The 18,565-nt window shown below is 43.2% G+C and overlaps 2 protein-coding genes and 1 non-coding gene across 6 annotated transcripts in view; all 3 read left to right on the top strand.

The window, feature by feature from the left end:
- The window catches only part of wdr43 (WD repeat domain 43), a 74,284-nt gene extending 69,689 nt beyond the window's left edge, over nucleotides 1-4,595 (top strand). The window contains exons 17-18 of one of the 2 annotated variants that reach the window (XM_072500129.1): nucleotides 1,072-1,127; nucleotides 3,862-4,595. In XM_072500129.1, coding sequence (XP_072356230.1) covers nucleotides 1,072-1,127; nucleotides 3,862-3,981 — 176 coding nt within the window. In that variant the 3' untranslated portion in view covers nucleotides 3,982-4,595. Of the gene's footprint in view, nucleotides 1-1,071; nucleotides 1,128-3,858 lie in introns of both variants that reach the window. The other variant, XM_072500128.1, reaches the window with a different exon arrangement.
- On the top strand, nucleotides 2,582-2,712 carry LOC140415731 (small nucleolar RNA SNORA31). Its single transcript, XR_011944639.1, has one exon. It is a non-coding gene; the product is annotated as a small nucleolar RNA SNORA31 (small nucleolar RNA).
- A 3,874-nt stretch (nucleotides 4,596-8,469) lies between the features above and the next one.
- Nucleotides 8,470-18,565, top strand: part of LOC140411094 (TOG array regulator of axonemal microtubules protein 2-like) — a 205,094-nt gene continuing 194,998 nt past the window's right edge. For all 3 annotated transcript variants that reach the window (XM_072500123.1, XM_072500120.1, XM_072500122.1), the window contains exon 1: nucleotides 8,470-8,641. The gene's annotated coding sequence lies outside the window, so the exon portion shown is untranslated. The remainder of the gene's footprint in view (nucleotides 8,642-18,565) is intronic.

Genomic DNA, 18,565 nt, shown 5'->3' with positions numbered 1-18,565 from the left:
TGACGATTCGCTGGAAACAATGTTGACATGACTGGGTCTTTTTCTAATTGGCAGAATGTGATGAGTAGTGTGCCAGGGGGATCAGTGCTGGGGCCTCAGCTTTTTAAAATGTATATAAATGACTTGGATGAAGGGACGACTGAGGGTATGGTTGTTAAATTTGCTATACAAAGATAGGTAGGAAAGTAAATTGTGAGAGGACGTAAGGAATGGGCAAGAGTCTGGCAAATGGAGTACATTGTGAACAAATGTGAAGTGGTAGGAAAAATTCTTTTTGGCAGGAAGAATTTTATTTTAAAAAGCTTATTGTCTAAATGGTGAGAGATTTCAGAGCTGACATGCAGAGAGGGATCTGGGTGTCCTGGTGCATGGGTCACAAAAGGCTAGTATACAAGTACAGCCAGTAGTTATTCTGGGGGAAATTGATTACTCAAGTAGGGAGGTTATGCTTCAGTTGTATAGGGCAATGGTAAGACCACACCTGGAGTATTGTGTGCAGTTATGGTCTCATCTAAGGAAAGATGTGAATGCATTAGAAACAGTTCAGCAAAGGTTCACTAGACTAATAGCAGGACTGAGTGGGTTATCCTATGAGGAAAGATTGGAGAGGTTAGGTTTGTGTCAACTATTTTTAGAAGAGATGATTTGATTTAAACCTTTAATATCCTGAGGGGTACTGACATGGTGGCTGTGGAGAGGATGCTTCATCTTGTTGGAGAATCTAGAACTTGAGGTCACTTTTTCAAAATGAGAGGTTCCCTATTTACGACAGTGATGAGCAGTGATTTCTCTTGAGGGTCATGCGTCTCTGGAACTCGCTTAAAAGGCAGTAGAAGCTGAGTCTTTGAGCTAGATAGGCTCTTGATTAATAAGGGGGTGAAAGGTTATCACTAGAGGTAGGCAGGAATTGAAGTTGGTGTTGAAGTTGCCATCAGATGAGCCATGACCTTATTGAATGGCAGAGCAGGCTCAGGGGCCTGCTCCTAATTCATATGTAGGAAGGTACTGTAAAGTGCAGGTTGTACTGCAGTTTGATGATAACTCAGATTATTTTATTTCTGTCCCTTTTAGAATCATCATCAGAAGAAAACTCTGAAGATGACCTGATGGCAGATCAGGAATCTGATGTAAGTGTAGCAAACTGGTCCTGGGATGCTGAAACCTCACAGCCCCCAGAAGTGTCCTTCTAATGGCGTAAATCAATTTGACTTAAAAAGAAATGAGCAGCTTGTCCAGCTTGTCTTCTGTTCCATCAGATTCCACTTCCTTTATTGCTACTTTGTGTCTTTCATCTTTGCTTCAATATCCTGTCTGACAAATTTGAGGGGCAACTTGGGCTATGGTTTTACTTATCCCTCATTCTTAATTTCACTGAAATTTCTGCACTATTTTCCTCTGCCTGTGCAATAAGTGGGAGAGAAATGTACAGCCTTATTCAAATGATGTGCAACAGCACTAGACTATATTACAACAATATTTCCTGGTACTTGTATGCAATACAAACCTGTTTTATTCAGTTAGTATTAATATATTTCGGTAATTACCATTAGATGGTTGTTGCCTACAATTGCCAAACTAGTACAAAATTGCACATCCTCACAACAAGTTGAATTGGAGTGAAAGTTTACTTTATTCCCACCTTTGAAATGAGTTTGTGTCCTTGCCAAGATGAAGGAACTGAAATATTGACAGTGAAATAGTTCCCATCTTTTATATCCATTGTCTGTATTAAGTACTCCCAAATCAAGTATAATACAGTTAAATTCCCTCAGCTCCCCTCCACTAAAGGAGGAAGAGTTCCTCTTTATTTGTTTCCCCGTAGTAAAGTCAAAAACTTGGATATAATGAACTTGCTTATGATTTTGTTACTAATGAGAAAATAAATCACCCATTGTGCTCCTCATTTCCACCCTCGGAAAGCTCTGTGCTGTGTAATTGTACATTCTTTCAATTTTTAGGTTTGTTCTTTAGATTTGCGGGAGAATGCCAACTTGGCATAGTTGGGCAACTACTTGCGCTTGGGGGGAACTTGACTGAGGCTGCCCAGCTTGTTTCATGCAGGCGCATTATAATCAAGTTAGTCCAAGTTCAATCTTGCATCTTAGGATGAAGAGACTGTTCTCCCTCACTCGCTTAGGTCTCCTCAAATGTGAACCAGTTCTCAACCCACAAAACTGACATGCAACACCATCATTTTCTGTTATTGTAGTTTTTTATTCTGGATGGTGAGGTACCTATATTAACCAAATCATCAAGCTTTGCCTTGACCTCTATCTCGATTGTTTTGTTTTTTTTGCCTTATCCTGTCCTTCAGAGCTCTCAGCTAGCAATAATCAGGTCAGACTTCGAGATTATTGTTTATCTTCAGTGCCAAGCATATGTTTATTTTTGAAAGTCCAAAGATTGGGTGAATATAAACAAGAGGAAAAGGGACCTTGAAGTCTAAGGGAGAGTCAATCTGACAATTATTAAGTGGGAAACCTTTTGAATTTTATTTTAAATAAACATGCTGATTCGTTAAATGAGTGTCATCTTTGGGCTTTTTTTTTGGAGGTGAGGGAGATGAGCAATAAATGTGAGTTTGCATCTATTGACAGACCTGAAGCAGATCATTGTGGCTTTCTAGGTTTTTTTCCAGGTGCAAGATTAAATTCCTCGCGCTTTCTGTTTGTTGAATTAGTAGCAATTCAGATTGAATAGAGGAATACATAACTGAGTTGAATAATGCAGTAAACATGATAAGTGCATCTAATAGTCTGAAGGTTTACTGCCACTACTTAGGTGCAATATACCTTTCTTTTGGTTCTCCTGCCCATGTCTCAAAATCAGTAGTTGGGAGAAAACCAGTAGACTACCTGGTGTCCCAATGACTAGAAGTAAATAAATGGGTATTCTATGCATGGTTAAGCAGATTCCCCCACTCCATTTGCCTTCACTGAACTCTGAAGTGAATGTTTTTGAGGCTCTTAGCAGGATACCCATCCAGGGCTAATGGTTTATTTTCCTTAAGCAATTTTACCAAGCACACCGGGAGAAGACATTGGATCAAGAATCATACACTCAGGTCTTGAGGTATCTCTGTCGCAGTGCCTGGGATTTGCACTTCGTGGTGATACACTTGCGCAGCTCATAGAAAGCCAAGAGTGATTTTAAAATTTTCAGTCTGCAATTTTTGGTGCATTGAGCTTAGAATTTACAGTCCAAGCGGAGGCCATTCGGCCCATCAAGTGCACCGACCCTTGGAAAGAGCATCCCAATTAGGCCCATGCCTCCATTCTATTCCCGTAACCCCGCCTAACCTTTTGGACATTGAGGGGCGATTTTGCAAGACCATTCCACCTAACCTGCACATCTCTGGACTGTGGGAGGAAACCAGAGCACCCAGAGGAAACCCACACAGACACGGGGAGAATGAGCAAACTCCACACAGTCACCCGAGGCTGGAATGGAACCCGAGTCCCTGGGGGCTAGCCACTGTGCCGCTCAAACATCCTGAAGTTCAATGCAGCCCGATGACTCAAGTTGCTTACCTCAAGTCTGAGTTTGAGCTGAAGCTCAGGGCAAGATGCACCGAGGGTCTTAGCATCAAACAGACTTGCACCAATCATGGATGAACATTTTTAATGCCTTTTTTAAAAATCTTGAAATAAAACACCATTTTGTCAACATTTGGAATATGCCGAAATATTGAACCGTTAAGCCTGGATTTCAATTTCCAAAGTACTTTTGAGTTTTATTGGACAGTTGTAAGAAAATGTGTATTCTTTGTTTCTTAATCCTTGCATCCCCACCTTGTATGTATGCAAACAACTAAGTCATGGACAATATTGTAATACATATGCACTATTTTAAAACTAGGAGAATTGGGAGGAGGACGAGGAAGAGGAGAGAGCAGACGACCCAAAAATGCACATTGACAAAGAAATCAGCGAAGACTCTGGAGAGGACATGCACACAGGGAATGAAAGTGAAGAGGAATAAAACCATTAAAAAATATATATATTGACTGCATTCTCAGCGCATTTGGGCCAGTGAATCTGAACTGGGCATCTGAGTTTATTTCCCACCCTGAAACTTCCTTTATTTTTTAGTTTGGAAAGCAGATGACAGACTGGCAGTGAAGAGTGTGTTAAGAACTGTCGGTGCACTTTGGATTCCAAGAAATATTTGACTGTATTAATGGTGCACATTTCGCAAATATATATTTCTGCAACCATGTTTCTAATGCAGGTCGTTTTTGGACCACATTTATATGTGGAGTGATTTACCACAGGCAGAAATGTGGTAGTAACTCGTGATCACTTGGAAGGTGGACAGATACCCAGTCATCTAATTCATGGCTACTCACGTTGCATTTTAACCTGATCTGGGGACATAGTTTGGATGTGGAATATGCAACGTCATGGGGTTTTTACTGGATATTTTGATTTTGGCAATTGGTCAGCTCGTTCCCATGCTTTCAGGTTAGTATGTTACAGTATGTAGTCATTAGCTAGTTGACAGAATTATGTATATTTGTCTATAAATCAGTGGTTTACAGCAACTAAGGCTGTGTTCTCCTTTGTAAAGTGAATAAATCTGATTCTCCTTTACAATACTGTGTTCATAGTCTTTATGGCCATTGACAGCATTCAGTAAGAACATAGCATAGCATTGGAAAGGGCAGTAGTAGTTCTATTGTGAATGATATCATGCTCCTTTAAGTTCCCCAAGGACCACCCTTCATTAAAATACAATTTTGGGGCAGCAGGGTGGCGCAGTGGGTTAGCCCTGCTGTCTCACGGTGCTGAGGTCCCAGGTTCGATCCCGGCTCTGGGTCACGGTCTGTGTGGAGTTTGCACATTCTCCCCGTGTCTGCGCGTTTTGCCCCACAACCCAAAATTAGGTAGATTGGACACTAAATTGCCCCTTAATTGGAAAAAATGAATTGGGTACTCTAAATTTTTTATTTAAAAAAAAAAATACAATTTTATAATCTATATGCTGGGTGGTGTCCATATGCCTTTGGTTACAGGAGAACCTGGTAAATGTTGCCAGTATTTTCTGTATGTATTTTGCTCCTATTAATTACATCAATTAAACAGCAGTTCACATCACTTTTTCAAAGTTGGAGTTGCGACCCACAGGTGGGTCGTGGGATGATGTAAAATGGGTCGGCAAAGGGGCTTCAAAAATGATCCCCGAGGATCGTATGGCCTTTTTTCCCATTTCCTCCCTGGGTAAATTCTGGCTACAGTACAGTGCGTGGCCATATGGGGCTGATGTAGAGGTCGGTGGCGTGGACTTTCTGCCTCCCTGGCGTACTCTTATAGTCACTGACACAGCCTCCAGCAGCAACTCCTGTTTCTGCAGCAGCTGATCATCCAGGTTAACCAGTGCCTGTACTTGGGTGGTGCACTGGTTAGCACTGTTCCTACGGCGCTGAGGACCTGGCTTCGATCCTGGCTCTGGGTCGCTATCTGAGGAGTTTGCACATTCTCCCAGTGTCTGAGTGGGTTTTTACCCCCACAACCCAAAGATGCCTCACAAACCTTATTGAGTTCTTTGAGAAGGTGACTGAACAGGTAGACGAGGGTAGAGCAGTTGATGTGGTGTATATGGATTTCAGCAAAGCGTTTGATAAGGTTCCCCACGGTAGGCTATTGCAGAAAATACGGAGGCTGGGGATTGAGGGTGATTTAGAGATGTGGATCAGAAATTGGCTGGCTGAAAGAAGACAGAGGGTGGTGGTTGATGGGAAATGTTCAGAATGGAGTTCAGCTACAAGTGGAGTACCACAAGGATCTGTTTTCAATGACCTAGAGGAAGGCGCAGAAGGGTGGGTGAGTAAATTTGCAGACGATACTAAAGTTGGTGGTGTTGTCGATAGTGTGGAAGGATGTAGCAGGTTACAGAGGGATATAGATAAGCTGCAGAGCTGGGCTGAGGGGTGGCAAATGGAGTTTAATGTAGAGAAGTGTGAGGTGATTCACTTTGGAAGGAATAACCTTTGGAAGGAATGTTTGGCTAATGGTAAAGTTCTTGGAAGTGTGGATGAGCAGAGGGATCTAGGTGTCCATGTACATAGAGCCCTGAAAGTTGCCACCCAGGTTGATAGGGTTGTGAAGAAGGCCTATGGAGTGTTGGCCTTTATTGGTAGAGGGATTGAGTTCCGGAGTCAGGAGGTCATGTTGCAGCTGTACAGAACTCTGGCACGGCCGCATTTGGAGTATTGCGTACAGTTCTGGTCACCGCATTATAGGAAGGACGTGGAGGCTTTGGAGCAGGTGCAGAGGAGATTTACCAGGATGTTGCCTGGTATGGAGGGAAAATCTTATGAGGAAAGGCTGATGGACTTGAGGTTGTTTTCGTTGGAGAGAAGAAGGTTAAGAGGAGACTTAATAGAGGCATACAAAATGATCAGGGGGTTAGATAGGGTGGACAGTGAGAGCCTTCCCCCGCGGATGGAAATGGCTGGCACGAGGGGACATAGCTTTAAACTGAGGGGTAATAGATATAGGACAGAGGTCCGAGGTAGGTTCTTTACGCAAAGAGTAGTGAGGCCGTGGAATGCCCTACCTGCTACAGTAGTGAACTCGCCAACATTGAGGGCATTTAAAAGTTTATTGGTTAAACATATGGATGATAATGGCATAGTGTAGGTTAGATGGCTTTTGTTTTGGTGCAACATCGTGGTCCGAAGGGCCTGTACTGCGCTGTATCGTTCTATGTTCTATGTGCAGTATGAGTGGATTGGCCACACTAAATTGCCCCTTAATTGAAAAAAAAAATTGGGTACTCTATATTAAAAAAATATGTAGTCAGCACCAGCACCTGAAGTGTTTAAATGAAAAAAACCCAATTATTTTTAAATGTATTTCCTGCAGATACTCCTTCTGCACAGTTAGTTTTCAGCAGTGCTTTCCAAATTTTGTTTTTCCAGGCCTGTATACCCCACCCAAAACCAAATGACTGCCGACTGGAATATGTATCCACGAGTATCTCAGTCAGCACCCCTTTATACAGGATCTAGCTCTAGCAAATAACTTCCATGTATCCTGACTGGATCTCCCCACTTTTCAATTGGTCCATCGTCACAAAGCTGATTCATGTTTGCCCCATTCTGAAATCGACTCTGGGGTGACATGTGGGCTTGGGAACTCTATCCATCCCAGTCCGGGGGGGGGGGGGGGGGGGGCATGCGTAGTTCATGTGAAACGCAGAGTCAATGGTCACACAAAGAGACCAAATTCAGGGTTAATGTTCTGAATCTGATACATGTTTAATGTCTGCCACTGCTACAATTGTCAATTAATCTTGAATTTCTGTTACCATTAATGTTGTCAGTGTTGGTTCAATTTCTGCGACAGTTAATCTTGTTGATGTCTGTTGAATTTCAGTTACTCTTAACCGTGTCAATCAGAGCTATGTTTAAAGTTGTGCTGTGTGTGCATAAGTGGTTTGATGTATATTTAAAATGGGGAGCTGCTCTCCGCTCACTTTCTGAGACCAGTTGCTCTCTGTGAGACTGACTTCGTGATCAGTGGTGAGCCTCGTTCCTTTCCCATCAACCCAAAATTCAGGTGTGTTTCCAAGAATTTCCCCCTTCAGGCACCTCCGGAGTCTGATCAAAAGTGTCGCACACTGATCTGTGCATAGGTTTTTATTACAAGTTATTTAGATCTCAAAATAACAACAAAAAATAGAAAATATATTTTCATTTACAATTTTGTACATTTAATAATACAGAAGTGTCAACAATGATCGTGATGTTTTAAAAAGTAACTATGGAGAATCTATTGTGAACTTGACGTGGGTCGCGGGAGGCGGCCATTTTGTAAAAATGGGTCGCCGGAAAAAAAGTTTGAAAAACACTGGTTCACATCATTTCAAAACACCTGGTTGGGTATCTGTCAATTCTATATCTGTCCATTCCTCCTTATTCTATATTTCCTTTCATTAAACAGTTCCATTCCAGTTCAGATGATGATGCTCTGCCCATCTCTTCACCAGTGCTGCTACTAAATGGTGTGCTTGAGAGGTGTGGGAAACACCAGTACTGGCTGATTACTGAGCTCAATGTGGGATCAAGTTGTGTTGATCTGTAATAGCAACTGGAGAGCAATATTCTTTTTCCCGGCTATAGTTCACATAACTCTGGTTAAAATTCCTGTGCTTGCCTTCACCACAAATGCTTTACAGAGTTGGTGCTGATGCTGTGAATGAACATGATGAATTATTTTGTCAAGCGTGCAATCATTCTTTCGCACTCATACAGTCTCCCTTGAGGTTTGGATAATGGGAGTTCAGCCATTGAAAATCTATTTTCATGATAATTTGTTTTCTGATTAGCGAGAGGCGAGGAATGATTTATTACCATGGCAATTGTTGCCACAGAAGCTTGGATAAAATAGAACCTATTCAACATTGTTCTAACGACCCTGGTAGCACAGAAGTGGAGACAACATTGGTGTGCTGATTAGAGGTAGCTCTTTCGATAGTCCTTGCTGTGCACTGAGCTTCAACACTGACTGGATGTAGCTAATTTTAGTCTGCTAAATTGTTCATATGATTCGATCGCAGAGAGGATTGTACATTTTGGAATTGTCACAATGTTTTCATATTGTTATTCCCTACTCTCTTCCCATGTCCAAAATACCAGGTAGGTAAATAAGTAACAATATAAGCACATTTTGAAATGTAATTGTAGATTATATGTTGTCTTGTGGTGGTGCTCATGCAGTCTGAGGTTTCGTATGGGCACGTGTGACTGTGCCAAATATTGGGGATATTTATTTGGAGGTAATTCTGAGATTTCAATGCATAAGAAATGTGGCCTATTTTTTGGGTGGTGCTGGGTGGGGTGTTTTTATAGGACCCCGTAGTATTGGGTGGCTCTTGGTGTGGAGGAACACTGGAGATGGCATGGGAATATTAGGGCAGTCTCTGAATCTGTGATGACTGGGCGAGCCGTCTTTGGATATATTTTAATTTTTGCAATTGAGCAATATAGCGTGGCCAATCCACATCTTTTGGGTTGTGGGACTGAGACCCACACAGGCACGGGGAGAATCTGCAAACTCCACACACCGGGGCCAGGATCAAACCTGGGTCCTCAGCGCTGTGAGGCAGCAGTGCTAACCACTGCACCGCCGTGCCGTGCTGGATATATTTTTTTTTTAATTGAGTGGTCGTGAAATACAGGAAGGCAGTCTAGGAATTTTAGAGGACAGAATGGAGATCCCAAGGTCTGGGTTTGGTGAAGGGGAAATCTGATTGGGAGTGAGATCAGGTCTGAGGGAATGTGAGTTTTTCCCTATTGACTTTCAGGAAATAAATGGTAATGCCCAGTATGTTACTGCTGTAAGCCTCTCAGAACGTCTGAGCTCGAAATATTTGTCCTTGTGTGCTTTTCATCACTCAGAAATCAGGATTTAACGCACATTCTCATATTTTTTCACAATTTTATTTTGAGTTTTCTTTTACACTCCAGAACAGCATGCAAGGGTCTTTGTATGCAACCTTGATTTTTCTCCCCACCTCAAGTATTTTCTTTTGCCTCCAGCTGGGGTATAATTCCATAAGTGCACAGTCTCTTATTTTAAAAAAATCAAATGCATGAACATAGACCATAAATGCTAGCAGGCAGCACTCCGTGATAAGCCAAGTCTGATCCTTATCACTCCAGCTCTATCTATTAGATAGTGACCAGTGCAGGACTCTGTCGTACAGATTTCCTGAAGCATAGATGCTGACATCTATTTGGGGCTGGTTTAGCACACTGGGCTAAATCGCTGGCTTTTAAAGCAGGCCAGCAGCACGGTTCAATTCCCGTACCAGCCTCCCCGAACAGGTGCCGGAATGTGGCGACTAGGGGCTTTTCACCGTAACTTCATTGAAGCCTACTTGTGACAATAAGCGATTTTCATTTTTTTCATTTTCATTTCATCAGTTCTAGCATCTCAGTTTTTTTTATTTCATGGAATGTGGGTTTCACTGGCTAGACCTGCTTTCATTGCCTATCTCTAATTCCTCTTGAGATGAATGTGAGCTGCTTTCTTCAACTGCTGCAGTCCATGTGGTGTAGGTAATTCCACAGTTGGGGAGGATGTACCAGGATTTTAACCAGCACCAGTGAAGGAACAGCGATAGATTTCCAAGTCAGGATGATGGTTGGCTTGAAGGGGAATTTCAGGCGGTGGTGTTCCTACATTTCTGCTGCCCTTCTAGATGGGCATGGGTTTGGAAGGTCCTGCAGAAGGTGAGTTCCTGCAGTGCATCTTGTCAGAGGTAAGGAATCCTGTGGTGGGTAACTCACCACCTGATTCCCCAAAGTCTGCCCACCATCTACAAGACACAAGTCACGAGTGTGATGGGATACTCTCCACTTGCCTGGATGAATGAAGCTCCAACAACGCTCTGGAAGCTTGACACCATCCAGGAATGCGCAATGCTGGAGGGAATGAATGTATGTGAATGGAGTGCCAATCAAGTGGGGTCCTTTGTCCTGGATGGTGTAAAGCTTCTTGAGTGTTTCTTCGCTCATCCAGACAAGTGGATTCCATCGCACCCCTGCCTTGTAGATGATGGACAAGCTTCATGGAGTCAGGAGGTGAGGATTCCTTGCCCCTGACCTACTCTTGTAGCCACAGTATTTATATGGCTTAACATTTCTGATCAATGGGAAAGGAGGCCGAGATTGATCACCCACTGTTGGAGCTCCTCCCACCCAGACAAGAGGTGAGTCTTCTATTACACACCTGATTTGATGGCCTGCTGAGACCAGTTACCTCAGCATTGGCCAGGAATCCATTCTGGGATGTTAATGTCTCTTGTAGCTCAGTGCTGTACCTAGGGATGATTTTATCATCTAAAGAAGTTTGACAATGCCGCTTCATCCAGAATGAATTGCAGCTGGGCATGAGACCAGACACTTCAATTAAGTACTAAGGCTTATGTGGCAGCTGCTGACCTTGATATGGCTGTCATTGTGCTTCCATTTTAGAGAATGAAACGGGAAATGGCAGTGGAGCTAAATAAATACTTTGCATCAAACATGGTGGAAGATATTAAATAACATTCCAAAATTACTAAATAATGGATCAAAGGTGAGGGGAAGAAATAAATCCAATTAACTGCCACTGGAGAAAAAATACGACGGAAATGAATGGCTAAAGGCCAATAGGTCCTCTTGATGGGTTGCATCCCAGGATATTAAAAGAAGTAGCTACAGAGATGGTGACTGCAATGGTTGTAATCTTCCAAAAAAATCTTTAATTCTGGAAAAACCCCAGAGAATTGGAAGGCTGCCAATGTGGCACCCTTATTCAAAAAGGGAGGGAGAATTTTAAAAAGGCAACTGTAGACTAGTTAGTTTAAATCTATCATTGGGAAAATGTTAACCGTTATAAAGGATTTAATAGCAGAGCATTTGGAAATACATAGTATAATCAAGTAACGTCAGCATGGCTTCATGAATGGGAAATCATGTCTGGCAAATTTATTAAAATTCTGAGGTGGTAGCTCACAAGATAAAAGAGAGCCAGTAAATGTAATAATTTCCAAAATGTATTCAATTAGGTACTTCACAAATGGCTACTTAAGACAAGAGCCCATGGTGTTGGGGGTAGTATATTAGCATGAATGGAGGTTTGGCTGGCAGAAGACGAGAGTTGGGACGAGTGGTATTTTCAGGATGGCAACCTATTACTACTGGAGTGCCACAGGGATCGATGCTGGAGCTGCAATTATTTGCAATATAAATGGCTTGGATGAGGAAAATTGCCAAGTTTGCAGACAACTCAAAAATAAGTGGGAAGGTAAGTGATGAGGATGTCCGTCTACAAAGAGATATAGACAGCTTAAGTGATTGGGCAAAAACTTGGCAGATTGAATATAATGTAGGAAATGTCAAGTTATGCACTTTGGTAGGAAGAATAAAGGAACTGAATATTTAAATAGAGAAAGCTGCAACACGGATTTGAGGGTTCTCGTGCATATATTACAAAACGCTAGTATACAAGTTCAACAGGTAATACGGAAGACAGCGGGAGTGTTGGCCTTCATTTCAAAGGGAATGGGGTATAAAAATTGGGAAGTCTTGCTAAAACTATACAAGGCACTCGGACTATATTTGGAACACTGGACAGTTTTGGTCTCCTTATCTAAGGAAAGATATACTGACGTTGGAGGCAGTCCAGAGAAGGTTCACCAGGTTTATCCCGGGTATGAAGAGATTTTTGGTTGACTAGTTTGGGCCTGTACTCATTGGAGTTTAGAAGAATGAGAGGCGATCCTATTGAGACACGCAAGATTCTCAGTGGTCTTGATGAGGTAGCTGCTGCGAGGTTGTTTCCCCTTGTGGGAGAGTGCATGACCAGAAGGCATAATCTCAGATTAAGGTGTCATCCATTTAAAACAGATGAGGAATTTCTTAGGGTAGTGAATCTGTGGAATTCTTTACCACAGAGAGCTGTAAAGGCTGGGTCATTAACTATGTTCAGTGCTGGGATAGACATTTTCTTTTATCAGCAAGAGAATCTAATAAGGCGAGAATGTGGAGTGGAGGATTATCCCATCAGATCAGTCATGATCTCATTGAATGGCAGAGCAGACTCGATGGGCTGAATGGCCTACGTTTTATAGTCTGCAGAGTTTGACATCCTGATTTACCAGATTTTGATCTTTTGAACCTTATCGGCCTGATCTTGACTTAAACAGAAAATAGGGACTGAGTAGCTTGTTTATTATGAAAATTGCAGAAATGTAGAATGTAACACAACACATTATTGGATATCTTGACACCGTCCAGGCAGTGCAGAGTGACGTTCATAACTTCTAATGTTGCCCAGTTGGTGCCAAGCCAACCAGCTGGAGTGTGCCAAGTTTGTATTTACGTGATATGGTAAATCCTCTCTGAGGCACCTTCCCAGCTGATCAGACAGAGAGAGCTTGTTTTTTGCATATCCCATCTAGGCACCGTGGTCTTGCACAGATACCAATATGAATGGGACCCCCAGCTGGAAGGCCGGGCATGTTCTTTGGTCCCTGGTGAGCGTTCTGTATCTGTAATACACATCTCAAAGCGCAGGTAATACTTTTGCCTCTGGTTACTGTGTCTGTGCCCTTTAATCCTTCACTTCCGTTTCTCTTTTATATTCTACGCGGAACCACAGATTCTGTTTAGTTGAATATGCCTCTCATTTTCTTTTATTACATATTTAACTTAACCTGTTGTTTCGAAGTTCTCGAGGTTTTTTTGTTTTGTTTGAAAAATAACCTTAGCAGAACTAGACCAGAGGAGGTGCAATGGTGATTCTTGGTGTATTCTGCTACGCTGCAAGTGCCTGCTGTCAGTAGAATACTGCCCAGTAGCAAACCTCCTCTGTTACCTTGTGTACCTTATCAGGAGCCAGCTCAAGCAAACACCGGGCATCTACACTTGAGCCTGCCCTTTTGTAAATACCTGTATAAGCAGCCTCATTTGTTTAGGTAGCAGCACAGCCCAAACACAAGTGTCCTTTGAGCTGTAGCTAGATTCACTTCCTTCACTTATGACCAGAGAGTGAGACAGTGAATGAAGAGAAGGGCAGCAAAGTGTCACCATTGTAAATCGGAGCAACAGTCGGCAAGTGTTGGTAGTTTGTTACTATTTGTAAACCGAGGAGTATCGGCTCTGGGATTCTTAAGCAAGGTTTACACGATCAGCTTATCTTTCATCATCGAGCTGCCATCAGTAGCAAAATGATATTTTAAAAGTAGTTGCTCGCACTTATTGACCAAAGTGACTCTCTCTAGCTAAACGCATTTTGGAAAGCAATCCCTGTTGTATATACCAAGGGTGCAATAGCATGAATACAATGAGAGACGGCTTTAATTAATGTAACTTTATAACTCATATCAACCCTTTCGTCCCCACTTCAATCCCTCATGTTGGCCTCTGGTCAGATTACATCTGGCCCAGGCAGATATAATGACTGGACTGTCAGCTAATAGGCTTGGCCAGGGATCCTACTGGACTCCTGTGGGCATCGACTACTTTGTTCTATTTACATCCCTAACCAAATTGCAGTTCTTACAGCCTTGCTGGTCAGTCCAGAGATGTCCACCTAGGCTTGGAATATGAATAACCAGACTAAACACTATAAATATAATCTTGACATCCCCTCTGTCGATGTGCTGAGGCAGCAACTGGGACCTATCCCTGTTTGACGTCACCATTGTTTTGCACAATGTGTGAAATCAGTACCCTTTGGTAACAACAAATGCAGATGCTGATGATCAGGATGAGCACAAAACAATTGCAGCAACTATTCTGTCTAATGCCTACCAATTATATTGCATTTGGCTTGCCACTGTGCTAATAATAGCAGTCTTTTAATACCCTGGTGGATCCTTTGGCTAAATCCACCTGCATCTTCCCCTTGGTGATAGCCAGCTGACGTCAGTCGACATGGCTTCTGCTGTCAGTAGGGCCTTTTTTGCCCCATGAGCAGCTTTTCCTAGCATGTTATCCTCATTTAGCTTGTCCCACCAAGGGTTGAAAACCAAACCCATCAGAGTTCTCGCTGCCAGGTGAAAATATCCCAGGGTGAATGAGTCAGAACTAATAATCCTATGTCCCGTTCCTCTACAGAGACAATTATTCTCAGCAGTCAGAAAACATCAGTGGGTTGGAGATGCCTCGACCGCCCAAAAGGCCTTTAAGGGGAAGGTGGTGGCATAGTAGTATTGGGAAGATGGTGGTGCAGTGATATTGTCACTGAGTTAGTAATCCAAAGGTAAAGCTCTGGGACTCCAGTTCGAATCCCACCATGGCAGATGAATCCAATTAAAAATCTGGAATTAAAAGTCTAATTTTGACCACAAAACCAATGTCGATTTTCGTAAAACGTCCATGTGATTCACTAATGTCCTTTAGTGGAAGAAATCTGCTTTCCTTAACTGGACATGCAACCACAGCAATGTGGTTGACTCTTAATGCCCTCTGAAATGGCCTAGCAACCACTCAGTTCATGAGATATAGCAGCAGAATTAGGCTATTTGGTCCACCATTTGATCATGGCTGATCTCATCCTGGCCTTAACTCCAACGTCTTGCCCATTCTCCATAACCTTTCAACCCATTACCAATTAAAAATCTGTCTTAATGCCTCAAATTTACTCTGTTCCAGCATCCACCGCACCCTGGAGTAGAGAATTTTAGATTCACAATCCTTTGGGAGAAGTAGTTCCTGAACTCCGTTTTCAATTTGCTACCTCTTATCCTAAGACTGACCTCTCTTTCTCGAATTCCCCATCAAGAGGGAGCATCTGCTCCACGTCTACTTTATCCATACCTTTTAGCATCTTGTATAGTTCAATTTGATCTCCCCTCATTCATCTAAACTCTAGAGAAGATAGGTCTAAACTGTTCAATCTCTCCTCATATGACAAACCCATCATCTCTGAAATCATTCTAGTGAACCTTATCTGCACTGCCTCAAATGTCACTCCATCTTGCCTCAAATACGAGGACCAAAACTGTGCACAATACTCCAGATGTGGTCTCAACAATGCCTTTATAATCTTTATTGTCACAGGTAGGCTTACATTAACACTGCAATGAAGTTACTGTGAAAAGCCCCTAGTCGCCACATTCCGGCACCTGTTCGATTACACTGAGGGAGAATTCAGAATATCCAATTCACTAACAGCATGACTTTCGGGACTTGTGGGGGAAACCGGAGCACCCGGAGGAAACCCCTGCGACACAGAGAATGTGCAGACTACACACACAGACAAGTGACCCAAGCCGGGAATTGAACCTGGGTCCCTGGAGCTGTGAAGCAACAGTGCTACCCATTGTGCTACACTACCGCCTTGTGTCATTGCAACAACACTTCCTTACCTTCAGCTATAAATGCCAACATTCCATTCACTGCCTTTATTATCTGCTGTACTTGCACGCTAGTTTTCTGTGCTCATGAATGAGAATCCCCACATCCCTCTGCAAAGGAGCACCACAAAGTCTCTCCCCATTTAGATAATCTTTATTGTCACAAGGAGTCTTACATTAACACTAAGCCCCTAGTCGCCACATTCTGGCGCTTGTTCGGGTACACAGAGGGGGAATTCCAATTCACCTAATAGCACGTCTTTCGGGACTTGTGGGAGGAAACCCACACAGACACGGGGAGAATGTGCAGACTCCGCACAGTGACCAAGCCGCGAATCGAACCTGGGACCCTGGTGCTATGAAGCAACAATGCTAACCATTGTGCTGCCATGCTTTCTCATTTTTCCAACCAAAATGCATGACCTCAAAGAACAAACAAAGAAATGTACAGCACAGGAACAGGCCCTTCGGCCCTCCAAGCCCGTGCCGACCATACTGCCCGACTAAACTACAATCTTCTACACTTCCTGGGTCCGTATCCTTCTATTCCCATCCTATTCATATATTTGTCAAGATGCCCCTTAAATGTCCCTATCGTCCCTGCCTCCACTACCTCCTCCGGTAGTGAGTTCCAGGCACCCACTACCCTCTGCGTAAAAAACTTGCCTCGTACATCTACTCTAAACTTTGCCCCTCTCACCTTAAACCTATGCCCCCTAGTAATTGACCCCTCTACCCTGGGGAAAAGCCTCTGACTATCCACTCTGTCTATGCCCCTCATAATTTTGTATACCTCTATCAGGTCGCCCCTCAACCTCCTTCGTTCCAGTGAGAACAAACCGAGTTTATTCAATCGCTCCTCATAGCTTATGCCCTCCATACCAGGCAACATTCTGGTAAATCTCTTCTGCACCCTCTCTAAAGCCTCCACATCCTTCTGGTAGTGTGGCGACCAGAATTGAACACTATACTCCAAGTGTGGCCTAACTAAGGTTCTATACAGCTGCAACATGACTTGCCAATTCTTATACTCAATGCCCCGGCCAATGAAGGCAAGCATGCCGTATGCCTTCTTGACTACCTTCTCCACCTGTGTAGCCCCTTTCAGTGATCTGTGGACCTGTACTCCTAGATCTCTTTGACTTTCAATACTCTTGAGGGTTCTACCATTCACTGTATATTCCCTACCTGCATTAGCCCTTCCAAAATGCATTACCTCACATTTGTCCAGGTTAAACTCCATCTGCCATCTCTCCGCCCAAGTCTCCAGACAATCTAAATCCTGCTGTATCCTCAGACAGTCCTCATCGCTATCCGCAATTCCACCAACCTTTGTGTCGTCTGCAAACTTACTAATCAGACCAGTTACATTTTCCTCCAAATCATTTATATATACTACAAAGAGCAAAGGTCCCAGCACTGATCCCTGTGGAACACCACTGGTCACAGCCCTCCAATTAGAAAAGCATCCCTCCATTGCTACCCTCTGCCTTCTATGGCCTAGCCAGTTCTGTATCCACCTTGCCAGTTCACCCCTGATCCCGTGTGACTTCACCTTTTGTACTAGTCTACCATGAGGGACCTTGTCAAAGGCCTTACTGAAGTCCATATAGACAACATCTACTGCCCTACCTGCATCAATCATCTTAGTGACCTCCTCGAAAAACTCTATCAAGTTAGTGAGACACGACCTCCCCTTCACAAAACCGTGCTGCCTCTCACTAATACGTCCATTTGCTTCCAAATGGGAGTAGATCCTGTCTCGAAGAATTCTCTCCAGTAATTTCCCTACCACTGAAGTAAGGCTCACCGGCCTGTAGTTCCCGGGATTATCCCTGCCACCCTTCTTAAACAGAGGAACAACATTGGCTATTCTCCAGTCCTCCGGGACATCCCCTGAAGACAGCGAGGATCCAAAGATTTCTGTCAAGGCCTCAGCAATTTCCTCTCCAGCCTCCTTCAGTATTCTGGGGTAGATCCCATCCGGCCCTGGGGACTTATCTACCTTAATATTTTTTAAGACACCCAACACCTCGTCTTTTTGGATCACAATGTGACCCAGGCTATCTACACCCCCTTCTCCAGACTCAACATCTACCAATTCCTTCTCTTTGGTGAATACTGATGCAAAGTATTCATTTAGTACCTCGCCCATTTCCTCTGGCTCCACACATAGATTCCCTTGCCTATCCTTCAGTGGGCCAACCCTTTCCCTGGCTACCCTCTTGCTTTTTATGTAAGTGTAAAAAGCCTTGGGATTTTCCTTAACCCTATTTGCCAATGACTTTTCATGACCCCTTCTAGCCCTCCTGACTCCCTGCTTAAGTTCCTTCCTACTTTCCTTATATGCCACACAGGCTTCGTCTGTTCCCAGCCTTTTAGCCCTGACAAATGCCTCCTTTTTCTTTTTGACGAGGCCTACAATATCATTCGTCATCCAAGGTTCCCGAAAATTGCCGTATTTGTCTTTCTTCCTCACAGGAACATGCCTGTCCTGTATTCCTATCAACTGACACTTGAAAGCCTCCCACATGTCAGATGTTGATTTGCCCTCAAACATCCGCCCCCAATCTATGTTCTTCAGTTCCCGCCTAATATTGTTATAATTAGCCTTCCCCCAATTTAGCACATTCATCCTCGGACCACTCTTATCCTTGTCCACCAGTACTTTAAAACTTACTGAATTGTGGTCACTGTTACCGAAATGCTC

This window comes from Scyliorhinus torazame, chromosome 4 (genome assembly GCF_047496885.1).
Source record: "Scyliorhinus torazame isolate Kashiwa2021f chromosome 4, sScyTor2.1, whole genome shotgun sequence".
Taxonomy (NCBI): domain Eukaryota; kingdom Metazoa; phylum Chordata; class Chondrichthyes; order Carcharhiniformes; family Scyliorhinidae; genus Scyliorhinus; species Scyliorhinus torazame.
The sequence above is the reverse complement of the archived record's forward strand: the minus strand, read 5'-3'. Positions and strand labels throughout refer to the sequence as shown.